Source organism: Narcine bancroftii, chromosome 5, assembly GCF_036971445.1.
Source record: "Narcine bancroftii isolate sNarBan1 chromosome 5, sNarBan1.hap1, whole genome shotgun sequence".
NCBI classification, from domain to species: Eukaryota; Metazoa; Chordata; class Chondrichthyes; order Torpediniformes; family Narcinidae; genus Narcine; species Narcine bancroftii.
Window position 1 is genome coordinate 93261446 of NC_091473.1, and position 20066 is coordinate 93281511.

The 20066-nt window shown below is 36.3% G+C and overlaps 1 protein-coding gene across 15 annotated transcripts in view; it reads left to right on the forward strand.

The window, feature by feature from the left end:
- LOC138763717 (3',5'-cyclic-AMP phosphodiesterase 4B-like) overlaps positions 1–20066 on the forward strand; it is a 687345-nt gene that overhangs the window by 615640 nt on the left and 51639 nt on the right. For all 15 annotated transcript variants that reach the window (XM_069938355.1, XM_069938353.1, XM_069938364.1 and 12 more), the window contains one exon: positions 10117–10229. In XM_069938355.1, the coding sequence (XP_069794456.1) occupies positions 10117–10229 (113 nt within the window). The remainder of the gene's footprint in view (positions 1–10116; positions 10230–20066) is intronic.

Genomic DNA, 20066 nt, shown 5'->3' on the forward strand with positions numbered 1-20066 from the left:
TTCTAAATTTAAAAAGGAGTGTATGAGAGAGACTGATCAGTTAGAAAGAAAAATAAGAGTCTTGGAAAAGGTTCTGAAGATGAGCACGGGGAATTAATTAATAAAAAAACCAGCATAACATATTACAAACTTAGAGAACGGAGAAAGCAATTACAAGAACAAAACAAAGGTATTATGAATTGGTGAAAGATCACATAAAGTACTTGCTTTGCAATTAAAAACAGACCAAATCTCTTACTTATAAGCCTCAAGAAATAAATGAATCCTTTAAGGATTTTTATTCAAAATTGTATAGTTTGGAATGCATAAAAGATGAAAATAAAGTAAATATTTATCTCATATAATTTTGCCTAAATTAATTTTGGAAAAAAAATTGAATTGAGTGCTCCCTTTACTCAGATAGAGGTGAGGGAAGCTATGAATTTATTACAGAGTAATAAATCTCCAGGAGAGGATGGATTCCTGCCTGAATATTATAAAGAATTTAAAGATTTATTAATTCCTCTCTTTATTAGGACAGGCTTCAGAAACCCATACTCTCTGGAATAATTTTTGATGGCAATAATTACAATGATACCTAAAAAAGATAGAGACCCTTTAAAGCCTTCATCTATTTCATTATTAAATGTAAATTATATGATTGTTGCAAAAATTTGGGAAATAGAATGACTAAATTGTTACATAAATGAATAAATATGGATCAAATAGGTTTTGTAAAAGAGAGACAGTTGGCTGAAAATGTGGCCAGATTACCTCATATTAATCTATATAGCACAAGAAAAGGAGATTTGACTATTGCAGTGGCTCTAGATACAGAAAAACAGTTTGATAGACTGGAATGGGACTTTTTGTTTGTGTTGGATAAATTTGAATTTGGATTGACCTTTGTAAACTGGATTAGAGCATTATATGATAATCCTAAAGCTAAAGTAGTGACTAAAAGATATCTGCACCATTTCACTTGGCGAGGTCAAGTAGACAAGGATGTTCCTTATCTGCAACTTTGCTTATTTTAGCTATAGAACCACTTGAGAAGCAACTTGGAGTGATTTGGAAATTAAGTGATTTAGAGTTAGTCAAGAAGAGCATAAAATTAATTATTTGCAGATGGTGTTTTGATATATTTGGCTGAACCTGAGATTTCTTTACAAAATCTATATATTAAATTGGAAGAATATGGAAAATAAATTGGGCTAAAAGTGAAATTATGTCATTAATGGAAGGAGACTATACTCAATGCCAAATGGATACCCAGTTTCAATGGACAAAAGATAGTAATAAATAATTAGGGATGCATACAGATAATAATTTGAAGGATTTATATAAATTGAATTATTTATCATTACTTAAAAAGGTTGAGGAAGTTTTTTTTAATGGATTAATTTACCCATAACTTTAGTGGGAAGGGTTAATTGTATTAAGATGAATATATTTCCCAGAATACATTATCTTTTTCAAACATTACCAATTTTAATACCTCAAAAGTGTTTTTAAAAATTGAGCAAAAATCGAAGGAAATTCCTATGGAAAGGTCAAATGTCAAGAGTTTTCATAGAAAAGTTAACAAGGAAATATGAATTGGGAGGCTTACAGGTTCCTAAATTCAAAAACTATTATCGTGCACCATAAATGGAATTTCTTATCTTTATTTTTAAAGAGAAGAAAAACTGGCATGGGTTAAAATAGAAATGAATAAAATAGGAGAGAGAAAAGCAGAATAATTCATACAAATGGGATGCAAAATTGATGGTTAGTGAAAAGGAAACACCATTGTTGAAGCACCTGATTAATAATATTGAATAAAATAAATGATGAAATTATATCACCCAAAATGCCTTTGACTCAAAATTCTTTTATATCTTTTTCATAAAGGGATTATAAATGTTGAAGATTGTTATGAAAGAGCTCAATTAATGTCATTTTAAGAATTGAGAAATTAATTTGGAATAACCCCCCCCCCCATACTTTTTTGTTATTTTCAATTGAAAGCATAATTGCAAGTTAGGGCCAACCATGTTGTTGCCTGGTTGTAGTGAAGAAGAAATTCTTTTTCTAAAATATTTTATTTTAATGTTCATAGACTTATCAAACAAACATTATAATATTTTCAACATTCATGTAACAAACAGAGTCTGTATTTATCCCCCCCAACATCGTACAAGTGAAAGTACATCCAATTAAATTACATCAATACAAATTCCAGTGAAATCAGAGATCCCTGCAGATACCAAGGAAATAAAATCATAAAGGCTAAATAACTAAAGATAAAAAGTTAAAAATATCTCAAATTAATTTTTTTAATTCAAAATTCAAAATGAAACTGAAAAAAATACGTCGCCTGCACCATGTTCCACTTCCTTGACCACTTTCATTTTCCTGCTGGAATGGATTTCTACATTACCTCTATTTTGAGGGGGTGGGGAGGGTCCAATCAATCTGTGTGCCAATATATTTCAAGTTAGGTGGCCACACTCTAATGAATATGTAATACATCTTAGAGATAAAGTTACGCGCATTCCCCTGTCAAATTAGAATCTCCATGTTACTACATCTAGGTTGGGTCATAGATGGTCCCAATTTTTCCCTGAAGAAAGATCTTATTTGCAGAGAGCAGAGGAAATGTACTTTTACAATATATTCTTTATTACAAATAGGAATTCCTAAACATAGAATTCATAAATCTAGACAGAGGTGGGAACTAGATTTAATATCGCAATCAACGAGCAAAGATGGGCAGATTTTGCAGAGATTGTATGACTAACAATAGTAATGTAAGGTTCAGTATAATTTTTTACATCAGTTAAATTTTACACCACAAAAACTGAAGAGATTGAAATCAGATTTATCAGACCAATGTTTTAGGTGTGGTGAGGATGTAGGAACATTTTTTTTTACATTGTCCCAAGGTAAGAACTTGTTGGGTGAATTTAGGGAATTTTTTGGAACAAGTTACAGGTGTTGTATTTCCACAAAATCCATATTTATTTTTATTAGGAAATATTGAAGGAACAAGACCTAAATTAAAACTGTCAATATATCAACTAGAATTTGTTTAAGTTTTATTAGCAGTGGCAAGGAAATATATTGCAGTCACTTGGAAATGGGATACGCATTTGGATATGACACGATGAAATGTAGAAATTCAAAGTTGTCTTCTTCTGGAAAAAATTACATATAATTTGAGAAATAAAAATGCCATGTTTTTACAAACTTGGTGCTCTTATACTCAAATATTAGGTTTAAATTTATAATGTCCTTCTTGTGCCTCTGGACCTGCGAGAATCTCCTCTAAATTGTATTGAAGAATTCTGTTTAAATATGGTTTGTTTTCTTTTTTCTCTATTCTTTTATTTTATATAACTATATTATGTCTTTTATATTAACTATTTTGAGGGTGGAAGGTTTGGGTGGGGGTGTATATACCATCATGTATGTAGTTTTTAGTTTGTTTTTCTTTTGAAATTTATATTATTGTATTAACCTTTGACTACTCTGGACGGGTGCCAGTGTTTCACACGGTGGCCACTGTGGGTGCTGTTGCTGAGGCTTTGACAGTTGAATCAGCTGGGGTGCCACCAGCTGGAGAGTTAAAGAGCTGTCATTCGACTGCTACAGTAGTGGCGCTGCAAAATGTATCTTCAATTACAATGGTTTTTCCAGACATCGATTCAGTGAAGATAATTAAAGAGATTTGGCTTAAAGATAACCCTGATCTTCAGTCTCCTGGCATTGCTGGGGGGACTTTGAGAGAGATTTTTATACGAAGTCAAACTGCTAGAAAAGATACTAAATTAAGGGAAGGGACAGAAGATCCCGTGGTCTCTAAGGAACAGCAAGACCCCATTATGCCTGAATCTACTTCTGTTGAAATGTCTGTTAAGGATCTTGAAGATAAGATATATTCTGTATCGAGTCACTTATCTAATTTTGTGAACCTGTTTATTTCCAAGATTAATGCGATGGCGGAAGTCATTAATGGAGCTTTTAAGCTTGAAACCATTGAAAGATTTGAAATGTGTGATCAAGGTTTAGTCGATGCACAGGATCAACTGCAAGATGAAAATAGAATAATTGAAACATTGCAGATCCAAAATAAAAATTTAGCAAAAAAGGTTGATTATTTGGAGAATCAATCTAGACGGAACAACGTTAAAATTGTTGGTTTGCCAGAAGGCATAGAAGGACCAGATCCAAGAAAAATTTTTACTGAATGGATTCCACGAGTGTTAGGACAGGATAAATTCCCTGAAGGTTTAATATTGGAATGTGCTTATAGAGTTTTAAGAAGAAAATCTTTTTCAGGACGGAATCCAAGATCTGTTTTGATCCGTTGTTTAAACTATTGTGACAGAGAGACAATTTTACGTACGGCTATTAGAAATGCCCAGCAAAATAGATCTCCTTTGATGGTTCAGAATAATCCTGTTTTCTTCTATCAAGATTTGAGTCAAGAAATTATATTTCAACGACGCAAATTTAATTCTGTGAAAGAACGATTGTGGAAAAAAAGACATAAGGCAACATTCAGGTATTCTGCGGTACTGAAGATTTTTTAGGATGGAAATTAGCCAAAGTTCTTTGACAATCCTAAAGAGGTTATGGACTTTGCTCAGTCTCTACCAATCATGCAGTTTCAGGAACGATGTAGTCCTTCAAGGTCTCCAAAGAGAGTAGAGATGTAAGGTGGGATCCAGATTTTTAAAAGAAATGGAAGCAATGGTGACCGAAGTGGTAACGTTGATTTATAAAAATAAATCTTTTATCTTTTTTTTTGAGAAGAGTTTAAATAATGATGATAGTTTAATGAAATGGGAGTTGGGAGAGGGAACTGGGTGGGCACTAGTTTCCAGAAGTCATCAGCTACCTGTGAGTTATCTCACACCCAATATTTTGGGGGAGTTACTGCTTTGGGCGGTTTAAACAGGAGGAGGTAGTTGTGACCTCCGACCTGTTTTTTTTTCTTTTTAATTTTTGGGTTAAGTGAAGGTTTTTTTTAGTTTTTTTTAAAATAAATAATTTTTTTTAACTCTTTTTGTTTTCTGATTGTAATTTAGAGGAAATTGGAAGGTTTTTTTCTCTCCTTTTTTTTCTCTTTTTTTGGGGGGCGGGGTTTTCTCTTTTTTCTTTTTTAAGAGGATGATGTCACAGAAGATAATAAGTCAAAAATTGAGGATGTTGAATTAGATGAAGAGGAAGATGAGGGGAAAGGTGATAAGAAGAAAAAGAAGAAAATTAAGTACAAATACATTGAGGGAGAAGAGTTTAATAAACTTAAGTTAATTTCGATAGAGAATTTTGAAGATGTTATAAATGAAGAATATGGAGAATTTTATAAGAGTTTGAACTTTTTTCTTTTTTTTCTTTTTTTTATATAAGGGGAGGGGAAGGGAATAAAAAGTTTATCTGATTGTTTTTCTAAGGGATGTTTTTGTTCTCTCGATGAATTATAAAGGAAACTTGGTATTAATGGAAATTCTGTATTTATGTATTATTAATTATGATTTTTTGTATAACAGATATGTGGTTGATATATGATTTTAATATTTGAACTTAGTTTTAAAGTGGATTTCATTTGTTAAATACATGTATTATGTTTGATTTAAATATATGTTTAAGGGTATTATTTTAGTATTGATTTTTTTTGTTGTTAGTAATTTTTTTTGTTGTTAAGTTTTATCCTTCTTTTGTAAGTGGGTTTTTTTCTATTTTATTTACAACATTGTTAATTAATTCTTCACTCTTTATTTTGGGGGGAGGGTTGGACTAATTTTAAATTAGATGATTAATGTTGTGTTATAATTATTGGGGGGATTAATTTGTGTAGTTTAATGATGTAATATTCTAATTTTTATTATCTTATTTTTTATTATTTCTTTAAATGTAATTTTTATTTTATTCATGTCATAAAATTTTAAATAAAGTTTAAAAAAAAAACATTTGACTACTACATGTATGGAGAAATTTTTAAATAAAATATTCAAAAAAAAGAGTACCAGCAGAAATCTGGACCATTTATCCAAAGGCATGAATTTGAATCCAATTTTGGCAGCTGGGGAGATTAAACTCAAGTAATTGAATAAAACCTATTCTTTAAAAGTAAGCTAGTCTTATGAGTAATGACATCAGCAGGTTGTCATAAACAAAACTTCTTCAAATAATGTCCTTTAGGGAAAAATACTGTATCTGTTATTCCTACCTTGGATTTGTTCTTTAATTGCCTTTTCACTTCAAAGGCAATATAAGGACAGGCAATGAATGTTAATGACACCTACATTCTGTGATTGAATAAATAAAAGCATCCTAATATGCTCAAATGTCACATCGAATTGTTTCTGAAAATATTCCAATGATCATTTCTCTCTTGGTTTGTTTTATTTACTTCTGCAAGAAAGCCTGATGTTGATGCTAGAGCCAGCAAGTTAGACAAGAGGCATAGCATCCTGTAGCATGGCTCACTGCCTACTCCCCAAAGGATTCAGGTATTTACAAGGGAGATGTTGGCAATCTTTTCTACTTGCCAGGATGAGTGCATCTCAGCACCCTTCATGAATGGAATTACATCTACTACCTTCATATTTGCTTTCCTCATTAGTGGTGTACAGGAACTGCAGAGATCTATCTACAAATGCATCATAGGTACTCATCAAAGTGACTCCAACAGCAATCCAAAACTAATACCACCTAGAATGAACATGGGCAAAATGTACATGAGAATACCAAAATGAGCATGTTCCTCTTTATATCACATACATTTTATGACTTAGAAATATAAGATTCTCCCTACAATATCAATGGAATAATCACAGGAACTTCCTACCCAATGTTCCTGCAGAAATTTGTTCACCAGAATGGCTGTGTGGATTAAAGAAGACAGCTCACCACTATTTTCTTAGCATAATTCAGAATGGGCATTAAATGTTGGCCTTACCAAGGATAACCACTTCCTGTAAATTAATTTAAGATGTCTTCAGTTAAAATCTCATTGATTCCATGGTATAGAAAGCTCAACTGTGCATGGAAACAATATGTGTGAAATTGCATGTTGAAGAAATTGAATATAATATCTGCTTGAACAAGTGTTCTGATTCCCTGTGCAAGATTATCAGAGTTGACTGCAAAATATTATTTTATAAGCTGGAGGACAGGGAATCAGAAAGAGAGGAAAATTATGGAATTGAAGAGGAGAGGACAGGTAACCAATATGAAAGAAAAATTGGAGAGAGGGAAGTCAGAGGAATGGAGAGAGGGCATAGAAGATAAGTGTGGGAATAAAGACAAGGAATTGAGGAGATGCGAGGAATTGGTGGCAGGGGAACAGAGAGGTGGGGAAACCAGAATGGAAAAAGGATTGGGAATCAGAATGGATGGAGAAGTGTACATTTGTATTAGGATTTAAATGAAGGGAGTAGGATGTGGGGAGAGGAAGAGAAATTTTATAGAGTGAGGAGGACTGAGATTCAGAGCTGGGAGAATCTGAGAGAAAGTTGGTATGGGGAGTGTGTAATTCAATGCAGTAAAGGGCAGACTGAAGAAGATGAGTGGAAAGGACTGATGGAGAAAGAAGACTATAGATTGGAAACAGGTAGAAAGAAAGGGAAGAAAGAAAAGAACAAGTGATTGATGACCAGTCTTCTCAAATACACACCTAGCACATCATACCCTGTTCCAGCTATCAGTCTGTACTACCCCATGACAATGGTGCAAGTCAATAGAAATAGTTTTATTGGGCACCTTATTCTGTCTAAATGCACTTTGATTATATGATGTTGCATTCACAATTAATCTGTAGTTTATCATGCATTTGTGTGTGTGTGTGTGTGTGTGTGTGTGTGTGTGTGTGTGTGTGTGTGTGTGTGTGTGTGTGTGTGTGTGTGTGTGTGTGTGTGTATGAGATACTGAATTTTTTCTCCAAGTTACACTGTGTTTCCATTTTTGTTGTTTCCTTTCACACTGTTGTACACTTGATTAGGTTTAGGAAGTATGTCAGTCTGAGAAAATAAGACCCAAAATGCATTCTATTTGGGGTCATTGCTGCTTTGTGATGTAATGCCAGATCATCAAATCATAAACAAACAAAGAACCATCCAACACATTACAGTGCATGCACTGACATGGTTCATGTCTTTCTATACCTTGCCTATTTAAGTGTCTATCTAAATGTCTCTTAAATTGTAATTGACACCAACACCTCCTCTGGCAATGCATTCCACATATCATACATATTCTGTGTTAAAAAAAAGAAATTCTCATCAGAAGCCTTTAAAATTCCATCCCCTTGCTTTTGTTTTTGATGCCCTTACCATGGGAAAAGATTATCTACCCTATTTAAGCTAGGTATAATTTTTTTATCCCTCTATCAGGTCAGCCCTCAGCCTCGACCATTTCAGCAAAGACAAGTCCAGCCTATCCAATCTCTTCTCATAACTGAAGTCCCGACAGTATCCTGGTGAACCTCTCTCCAGTGTAAACATGTTACATTGAGTACAAAAGACAAGGTTGGATTTGGTGCATGTGAATCTTTCCTCACTTGGGAAGACTCTTTAGGATGCAGGCAGGGGAGGAGATAAAGGGACAGGTGTTGCACTTTCTACAATGACAGAGTAAGTGCGTAGGAATGGAGAGGGATAGATGGGGAAGGATTCCGAAACGAGGGAATCACGGAAGGAGCAGACCCTACGGGAAGCATAACGTTTGGGGCGGGGGGGGGGGGGGGGTGGTGGTGGAGAAAATATGACTGATAGTTGCATAGTAGCTGGAGAGAATCTGAATGATGTGTTTGTTGATATTTGGCTGATAGGGTGAGAGGTAAGTTCCAAGGGATCTCCACCTCTGTTCTGCCTGGGGAGGTGGGGTGAGAACAGAAAGGTGGGAAAGAGGATATGCAGCTGAAAACTTCATTCACTGCAGTGTGTGCAGATTTGGAATAAGACCTGTTCCCAGTAACCAACAATTATCAGAGTTAAGCTGAGGTTCATATGAGTGTCCATGGAAAGTGCGAGGAATCAAAGGAATGGTTATTCAGGGAAAGACTCTGCCAAGCGACGGACTGTTTAGTCAAAGGAAACTGAGCAGATCCATGTATAGAGAAAGAAACGGAGGGCTCCAAAGAATTCATGATGGGGAATGGAAATGGATAGGAAATTGATTTTCTTGGTAAGGAAGAGCAGTGAGTGTAATGCTTATTTCAGAAATGGATCATTGCTATGAATTGCAGTGAATTATTATAATATATTGAGTCATTTGCTGAGATGTGGCTTCACAGTAGGATTGGGGGAAATCCAGTCCAGGTTTTCTATGTGGTCTACATCACAATTCCGTAAGATTTTTAACGAGAAACAAAGTTGCTCATTCAGCCAACACTTTATATATATGATAAATGATAAATATATCATTTCTATAAATATATAACTCTCTCTCTCTCTCTCTCTCTCTCTCTCTCTCTCTCTCTACATATATATATAGATATATATATATATATATGATATCAAGTTGTACTATCCTTGTCTTAGTTTATCTGGGAATTCCATTTTTCTATCCATAAAGTTATGAAAAATCCATAAGGGAACAAGGGTCCCGCAAGAATCGAGCTGATTTTGTGACCTAAGTGGAGTTTCCCTTATTCTGTAAAAGCTCTCAGGCGAACTTTCTTCCGACTCGTGAGATGGCGAAATAAACCCAACAAGCTTTCCTCGCAAGGGTAGTTGCCACAGAAAGAAAAGTGTATCATAGTTTCGCTGAGAAGTAAGCAGATCTCTTGACTAATTTTATGCTGGAGACGTGACGTCTTCATTGGGAAATCATTGGTCTCAGCAGAGCAACTTTTATGCAAATATCATGGTGTCATTCTCCACTGCCCTTCCACCCTTCGGAGAGAGGCTCTGCTTGATGGATTGTTGAGATTTGGAATCTGAAGTTTGACACGAAACGCAATAGCAGCCTCCCATCTCTGATCCTTTACCTGGGAGAGTTGAGAGAATAGCAGCCTCCTACCTGGGAGAGTTGAGAGACGCACGATGAAGGAACATTGTGGTCGGGCTTTCGGCTGCCCGAGTAACTCTGACATGGACGCTATGCAGCAGTTGAGCCCTGACTACATGCCTCTGTGCTTGTTTACAGAAGAATCCTACCAAAAGTTAGCCATGGAGACCCTGGAAGAATTAGACTGGTGTTTGGATCAACTTGAGACAATTCAAACCTACCGATCAGTCAGCGAGATGGCTTCGAACAAGGTAAACAATTGTATATTCGTTTTCATTCTTGGAAAATATAAACGGAAAGATGCAAACTGCTCCGATGTAAAGTTCAAACTTAATTAAAATTGTGGTTAAATGCTAATTGACACCCATGGTCAAATACTTCGCTAACTTTACACATGTGACTGATGGTTTTTAAATAAGAAAGTTAAAGTCAATCAAAAAACACTGCACACCTAATGGGTGTGTGTGCATATGCGTGTGTGTGTTAAACCATTGTTCCTAATGGACTATATCACTGCATAATTTCAAAAAAAGTTGGTGAAATGAATATTTTTACCAGTTTACTAGTTTTGGCTTTTGCTGTTTTTAATTTTAATATCACATTTGATCAAATGATATTTTGAAGTATTTGACAGACTGTTAAATAGCAAAGCATTAAAGAATTCATTAATGTTAAATATATATATATATATATATATGTGTGATCATGTACTGGATCATGTTGCAATGGCGCACTGAATTTGAAAATATAATCTTTAATGAGAAGTTAAAGTTATTAACAGCTATACTTCATAATTTTATTTATTCGGAATAATTAAAAGCGTGAGTTGATATCTCCTACCTTTATTGGTTAGAATAGTGTAAAGGTTGCAATATGGGTAATATTGATTAATAAAGCCCCTGCAAATTAAAGATTTTCATTTTTAATTTTAAGCTGAGGGTTCGAACATGTTTTTGAGTCATATCATGGATAATTGTAAAGGATCACCTGCTCTACCTCACCAGTATGCTTCATCCACAACATCTGAATTCTGTAAATATTGTTGTTTTTTTAAATAATCCTCAGTTTCCTGACTCTAGAAGATGACCAACTAAAATCAGCAAGTGAAGTTTGATTCTTGTAGTAAAAGTCAGTGTAAAATAAGGATGGTCCTCATTCATTTCCTGAAGGATTATTCTCATTTAATCATTTGGAACTAGATTTGGATTCACCTGCCAGAAAATAAAATTTAAATTCAATAAAATTTAAATTCAATAAAACCAGAGACTTTGGGGTAAGAATAATTTTATACCTGAGTCAACATTGCGAATCAAAATCACTGATTTTAAAATGTTGCAAACCCATAACCCCTAGATTTCTCATTTGAACTTGTCAGGTGGAAATATGTACCCTTCGCACAATGTATTTGCAATAATGACAGCCAAAAATCTGGGAGATATCGGCAACATTTTTGTGTCATTCTTGGAGAGATCAAAGCAGACCATAACTGGTAGGCCCTTCAGAATATCAGATCTATAACAAAAATACCATTTCAGTTCTAAAATGGCTCACTGTGCACATGTATTTTTCTGGGAAGAGCCATCAAGACATGATGCCTTGGGGTGTAAGCATGCTACTAACAACCACTGTGAGACTCAGTCATTGAAATAGGCACACTATGCCAAATTGGCACTAATGCTGTCATTTTAAGGGTCAATATTCCAGCAAATGTCCTTTGTTAATTATGGTCACTCAATACATTTTCAGCACAAGGAAAGGCAGTATCTTCCCCAACCAGCACCTATCTCATCAGCTCAACTTAACTGAATCAAAAGCTACCTATAGGCTAGTTTATAATTATAAAAGTGCTGAAATACTTGAAAGTTGCTGAAGTGTACAACCACTCCTGAGGAAGCTATTCCATTTGCAAAGCATTGGTGGAAAAGGAAAGTTGCTGAACATATTTCATTCTCTCTTATCAGAGAGAAACTGTCAAGGAATATATGGCCTTATGAGTGTTTCAGCTATCCCATGGTGCACAGTGCCATTTTTTACAGACACATACATTGCACTGTGGAGGCCACATAATGACTCCACAAGCAAAGGGACTCCACTGCCTCTGGCTATGTGACCATAAGCAGCTTGTCATGCAAATGGTGGTCTGACTGCTGTCATGAGGAATTATTCTGCTGCAATTCACCATGTTATTGCTACTTAATCCACCATGACAAAGCAAGCAGAGGCTTCCTGGTAACAAGCATAGCTGATTAATCTAGTGCACAACTTGCGCAGATGAACAACAAAAACTATGCAGTCACACAAACTCCTGACTAAACAGACCATCTTGTTCTAAAACTACAAATCTACTCTTTAGGAGCCTGAATTTCAAGATAATATACTACATTCCCATGGTGGGAAAGTCCAGGACAAGAGGGCACAAATTCAGGATTGAAGGCCGTCTACTTAGAACAGAGATGCGTGGGAATTTCTTCAGCCAGAGGGTCAATCTGTGGAATTTGTTGCCACAAGGCAGTTGTGGAGGTCAGGTCATTGGGTGTACTTAAGACAGAGAATGATAGATTCTTGATTGGCTAGGGTATCAAAAATTATAGGGAGAAGACCGGGCTGTGGGGCTGAATGGCAAAATGGATCAGCTCATGAATAAATGGTGGGGTAGACTAGATGGGATGAGGAGCCTATTTCTCCCCCTATGTCTTATGCACCACAGTCTAGAAATTACAAGGGCATAGCTCTTCTAACAAGATTGGGCAATCTTATATTTCTTTATGACTAGAAATGGTCATTCAACTCATCAAAGCATTCCTATTATTCCTCACTTATTGAACTGAATTGTTCTATAATGCAGGGGAAAGCTTTGTTTTGCATGTAATCCAGGCAAATCATTTAATACCTGAGTTTTAGATTCCCTTACTTTGGGGAAAAAAGACTGATGTATGTTGCTCAGGATTTTATAATTTTCTACAAGGACCTCTCTCAAGAATAAAAACAAAAAGTGCATGGTATAGTGCAAGAGAAAAGTATAGTTAAGCAGTATTATTAAATCATTACTTTTCATGAGCGGTTGACCTCCAAACCTAGATTTATTAGTGCAGGATTAATTATTCTGATAGTGTGAGAGTGATAAAAGAGTAGAACAATTTCAATGAATGTAAGGAGAGAATCTGCTTGGAACACTTGAAAAAAGTTGCCATGTTCTTACGCCACTTTATTTCTATGTGACCTAGTCTCTCTCTCTCACCTGCAGATCAATTTCCTCCAATTTTCCTGCCACTTACTTGTGCTAATTGATCATTTACAGTAATTAATTTATGCAACAGCTAGCAAATCTTAGGGAAATTAGAGGAAACTGGATCACGCTGGGGAAAACCTACATGTTCACAGGAAAATCATGGAAACTTCAGGCCCACAGCAGTGGAGGTCAGAACGTAATCTGTTTAGTGCGCTGGCAGAAGAACGATAAGGGTCTGAGGAGCAACTGAGCGTGTTTCTCCAGAAACAGTAGAGCTCATCCATTTGTGATAATAAGCACAGTCCTATTCCCCATTTATTATCAGTCTTTTGGACACAATCATTGGATATTCTTAAGCATATTGTAAAAATTAAAGCAAATACAAAATAAACATTATGAACATTAATTAAACAATGCTGTGTTATAAAGAAATCCCACCTAATCATGATTTTTTTGTTCCTTTCAAGCCTGTTTCCCATGCATTTCTCTACTGTACCTATGCAGTGTTATCATAATGCTTTGAGTGAAAAGTTTCTCTAAATTTGATGTTTATGGGATTGGAGGATGACCTAAAGAAATTGTCCAGAATCTAGAAGCCATGGCTTCACGCTGGCAGCAGCAGATAAGGCTAGATGATTTGTTCGCAACAGCAAGAGCAGTGGTAAGAGATAAAAGCCTAGCAGGCTTTTATGATATTATTTATTATCATAATGGCTGCATGGTGTCCAAGTTTAGAGCGCTGAAACAGACCCTATGTTCATACTGTCCAAGTTGTTTGCCCAAGCTAGCCCCATTTGTCTGTGTGTGTATATTACGGAATCCTATCTAAATGTCTGTTAAGCATTATGGTTGTCCCAATTCCTCTGGCAGCTCATTAATTTTGGGTGTTAAAGGTGATCCTCGGGTCTCTTTTAAATTCTTCCCCTCTCACTTTAAATCAATCCCCTCTAGTTTTAGATTCCCTTACCTTGGGGATTTTAAAAAAACTGATGGATTTTATAAATTTCTACAAGGTCCGCACTCAGTGTCTTACACTCTAGGAAGAAAAGTCTCAATCATATAATGCAAGTCTGTCAGTCCCAGAACATTCACATTAATCTTTTCTGCACCTTTTCCAGTCTAATGACATGTTTCCTATAGCTGGGTGGCTAGAACTGTACCTAACTGCTTACATGACAGAAGTCACAGTTTCTACTGATATAGGAAGCTGTGACTTGTGCTGAAGTATTAGGCATGTGGCACTGACACTTGGTTGAGTTAACAGTTGTAGTAATGAATTACCCATTACTTCCCTGCTTAAGGTTTGAGCTCCAAGTTTAGAGCATGACTCCACTTTGCTCTTTACCATAATACACAGGGGTTTTTTTTTGCCAGCTACAAAACCCAAATGTTACCTACTAGCCCCGTAGTTTGTTGCATCAGAGAAACTATTTGAGTCCTCTGCAGCAAAATCCATATGTTTACCAAGTTCTCTGGGGTGCTGGAATCTCAGCTATCCTTATGCCCTTCAGACAGCCAGTCTTTCACACAAGACAGATGTCAAAATTATGCAGCTTCCAAATTTGAGCTGCTTGTCAAGTGGATTAGATCATGCACAATGTTTATTCTTCATCCTCCTCTTCCTTTTCCTGGACAGTCATCTTGTTGATTTAGAGGTCTGAAAGGGACATAGAAATGATGGTAGTAGAGATTGGGATGAAAAGTAGAAGGCAGATACTTTTGCCTTCAGCAGTATCTGAAATGAAAGTAATTGTTAGATGAGGGGAAGTTCAATGTAGAAGGAAGATTGGGAATGAGAATAATTTCTTCCAGTATTTCAACCTACTCCGGTGGCTACAGTCATAGTGAAAATGGGCTTATGATGATCGCAACATGCAATCGTGCCTACTCCAGCTGCTACCTCTGCCTGGGCATGTCTTTGTTCTGCAAATGAGATCAGCTAGAGTAGCTAAGGTTAAGTATTATTTTTTGATATAGTATGAAGTCCATTATTTCCCTGTCCAAAACATAAAGGGGGCAGGTTACATTGGACATAAAACTGTGTGCCACAATACAGACTCTTCAGCCCACAATGTTATGCTGATGTTCTCCACATCGAGCTAACCTTTCCCTCTCTCATACCCAATAACTTCCCTTCTTAAAGGTTCTTGAAGTTAAGTCAAATAACTGTTTCTGAGTGAATTAAATAAGCACATAATTTAGCCACTTGTTTGTATTTTGTGAGATTAACATTCACATTTAATATAGATCAACAAATAAATGGCAATATTAAATACATAAAGGTATGTTTGTAAAAGCAAAAGGCTGATCAAAAGCAGAATAAATGTTAAGGATTAGGTAAAAAATAATGTTCAAGACTTTGTCATCAAGATATTTAGGCTATTTATTGCTAGAAATTTCTCAGCTTCTTGATGATAATGAGAATGTTTAATGGCATATATATATATATTGTACAATGTATATATGCACCAAAATTCTTAATTGCTGCAAATGAACAAGTACTTTAAAAACACAATAGTATACTTAATAAAAACTGACAATAAATACAAACAAAGATAGCTAAGAAATGTTCAGCTATCCTAGTGCAAAAAAAAATTGTCTTAGCTGCAGACCTTTTGCAGTGTTGGATCAGTCCTTGATTAGGGTAATAAGGCAAGGTTCAAAAGCCTGATAGCTGCTGGAAAGAAACCGTCCTTGAACCTAAAGGTTCTGGTCTTCAGATTTCTCTACCTTCTGCCCGAATGTGGCGGAGAGAAGAGGTGTGACCAGGGTGATGTTGGTCCTTTATTATGTTGGCTGACTTCTTGAGGCAGCGCCTTACTTCTATGGATGGGAGGTCAGAGACAGTGATGGACCTGGCTGTGTTTGTTAGCTTCTGGAGCATGCAAATTCCAAAACTAGATGTGTTGCAACCTGTCAATATACTTTCTACATTCCACTTGCAGAGGTTTTATAGGGTATTTGACAAACAATATGCCAAATCTCCTCAAACTCCATGGGAAGTAGAAATGTTGGTGTGTCTTCTTCATGGTTGCCTTGATGTGCTAGCTGCAAGAGAGATCTTCTGAAATACGGACGACGTAAATCTTGTGATTTAGCTTGAAATTCAAACAATAGATTGGCTATATTTCAGTATGTTATGTTGTGTGATTAAATAAATTGGAAATTACAAACATTATAATATTCTTTTATAGAGTCAAGAAGGTTTTTCAAGGATACAGCCCCTTAGCCCAACTTAGTCATACACAGCAAGTTGACTACCTGAGCTTGTCCCATTTGTATACATCTGGCCCATATCCCTCTGCACCTTTCCTGTTCGTCTACTGAACTAAACCTCTTAAATATTGTAACATCTACCAGTTTCTCTAGTAGCTTGCTCCTTATATCCACCCCTCTGTGGAAAAAATATCTTTGGGTTCTCCATTAAATCTTTCCCCTATTATCTTAAACCTGTACTCTCTAGTTTAAGACTGCCCACCCCAGGGAAAAAAAAAGTCATGACCTTATCCATGCTCTTCATGATGTTAAATACCTTTAAAAGATTACAACTAAGTCTCTTCATATCCAAGGAAAACAGTTCCAGTCTATCCAAGCTCTCCTTATAAATCAAGCCATCCAGTTCTAGCAAGATCCTGATTCGACTTTTCTGCAACTATCCCAGCTAAATAATATGTTTCATCTGGCCAGGGAACCAGAACTGCATGCTATTCTCCATGTAGCAGTGACGAGATGTTCCAGCTCTGTTCTGCCTGACCTTCGAAGGCAAGAGTGCCAGATACCTTCTTTGCCACCCTATCTAATGTCACCACTTTCAGAGAATGATGTACATACACCCCAAGGTTTCTATTATACCAACACTCTCCAGGACACTGCAATTTACTGTGTACATACTGCCCAGTTTAACTTCTCAAAATGCAGTTCTTGAAATTTGTCTATGTTAAATTGATATAAAAGATAGAATGGATGTTGTCTTTAACAGAACAGATGTTTTTGTGCGGCCAATGTTGGAAGTATAAAAACATTTCTATCATCTTTTAGTTGTAGGTGTTATATTTTTGAATTCTTAGCTAGAAAGTATGAAGAGTGAGTGAATTCAGTCAGGCCTTTAAAGTGTGTCATAAAGAAAAAAATATTTTGCAATAGTTTTAGTTCGTAAGCATACAACAGCTTTATTGTGTGACAATTTGAGTTGTAAAGTGCTGTCTTGGGAGGGGAGATTGCATGCTGAAGAATGGAAATCAGAATAATATTTCCTTGTGGCTGAAATAAAGGTTAAATGTTATCCATGAGTGATGTATCAAAAACAGGATGCTTGCTTTCCTGATAACTATGAAAGGAAGACAAGTCGGTGAAACAATGTGGGGTGGAAAATTCAGGAGCGATGTGAACACGTCTCTTGGAATTGCTCAAGTTCTGCCTGTTTTCTGGCCAGACCTTTATTCAGTTCCTGACTGTTACTGAAGCCAAAAGACGTCATTGACGTCTGCCAGTAGGCACCAATATCTGCCTAGTGCGATTAGCATTTCCTGTCTCATTCCTGGAAACCTAGCACCTAGCATAAAGCATTTGAAGTGTAGGCATGTGCAACTTCTAATCTTTTGATTCATAATGATTGCAGTACACTAATGCAACCATTATTACCTTTAATTAAATAAGATTTATCACAGTGTTTATGGCAGATCTTTAAATTTCTCAAGATAATCAGCTACTTGAGTCCACACCTAATTTTATCAGATTGACCCGAATTTTGACAAAGAACACCCAGAAATCATGGCTTTATTTTCTCTGCCATTTTGAAAGTCGAAATAGGAATTGGAGGTGATTTTTATACAATTTGTTTCATGTATTTTCTTACCACACACTTTGTGCTAGATAGATTACTATAGATCATGTTTTGTTTTATTCTGTGAAGTCACCTCAAATCAGCATTTCAACACTAATATTGCAAATCAATACGTATGCAATGTTGAAATTAAAGGATCCAGAATGCTAGTTTTTTTCCCTCTGGATTACATCCACCAGCACCTGTCAGATGGATTGATTCTGGACAAAAACTTACAAATATGGACAACAGTGGTACAGCAATTAGTGCTGCTGCTTCTCAATGCTGTGGACCTGGGTTTGACCCTGACTTTAGATTGAAGTTTTCCCATAACTCTGGATTTCTCTCAGCTGCTCCAGTTTCTGTTCACATCTAAAAGATGAGTTGGTGGTTAATTGAATGTTGTAAATTACCTCATAGTGTAAGGAAGTGTCAAAAAGATTTGTTCATGAGTTAATAGGTATGCACGTAAGAGCATATGTTGCAAGGATACAGGGAAATAAAAAAAAGAGGAATGAAGCTAATGGGACCAGGCATAGATCAAACAGGCTGAACACCCTTCTTCTGAGTCACTCTAAGTTACTCACTGCTGTCAATAGGTGGAGGTATTCATTATAGTTTGGAGCAGCTGTATTAGCATTGAAATGTTTTATTTGTTTGAAAATGACAGACATCAAGGATGTGTGTGTTAGAAGATGGAGCGTTTGCCATTTTAGACATTGAGTTTTGATGCCCAAGAATTCTATGTCAACAGCAGCTTGAAAGAGATCCTCTTCTCTGCAGAAGTTCAAGTTTATTTATCATCCAATTGTAACCGTACAACTGATGAAAGAAGATTCTCTGGTCCATAGTACAAAAACGGGCATAACATACATACAGACAAACTATAAATATATTCAGACACACACAACCTATATACATGTCTTATATACATATATTAAAAATAAATATAATGAATAAATTGAAGAATTACGGGAATTGTTTTAGCAGTTCAGCAATTATTCAGTAGTCTCACTGCCCATGGGTGGATCTGACTCTAATACTTTCCTAACGGGAGAGGCTGAAAGATACTGTATACTGAGTGGTAAGGGTCCTCACAGATTTTGTGAGCTCTCTTTAAACAACGATCCCCGTAAATCACATCGATGTTGGAGAGGGAGACGTCAGAGATCCCCTCTGCCGCTTTTATGGTCATGCGGATTGACACCTGATCTGATCATTTACAGTAACTGTACCACAATGTGATGCAGCTTGTCAGGACACTCTCGATAAGGCTTCTGCAGAAAGTTGACAGAATGGTGACCAGTAGACTTGCCAGCTTCAGCCTTGTACAGTCACTGTTGCACCTTCCTGACAAGTGAGGAGGTGTTATGTATACAGGATAGGTCACATCTTAAGTGGACTCCAAGGAACTTGGTGCTCTCCACCCTCTCCACTACTGAGTTATTAAGGTGTAGTGGAGGATAGACATCTTGGTCTTCTGAGTCCACAATCATCTCCTTTATCTTGTCCACATTGAGACTCAGGTTATTATTCTTGCACCATTTCATGAGATTTTCCATCTCTTCTCTGTAGTGTGACTCATTGTTGTTGCTGATGAGGCCGACTACTGATGTGTCATCTGCAAACTTGATGATATTGTTGGAGCTGGATCTGGCAATGTGTTTGTGGGTCAGTAGCATGAACAGGAGTGGACTGATCACACAGCCCTGAGGTGACCAAGTGGTCAGTGTGATGCTGTCCGATGTTCTGTTGACAATCTGGACAGACTGTGGACTTTCTGTCAGTGACCAAGTGGATTACCTGTTATTTTCATCAAACCATGTGTAGAAGATGTGCACTCTTTCTAGAAGGGAGGTGTCATTGTCATTGGCTCACAAGGTTGTCTTGTGATCTGTTATTGTTTTCTCATGTCATGTTTCTGTGTCACACAGCTAACTATGGATCCTCTATCTGTACCCACACTTTGCCTTCATATTGCATGAGAGAGTTCAGCCCTGGCTCATCTTGGTGCCAATTTGTCTGCTGTCCTGAAAT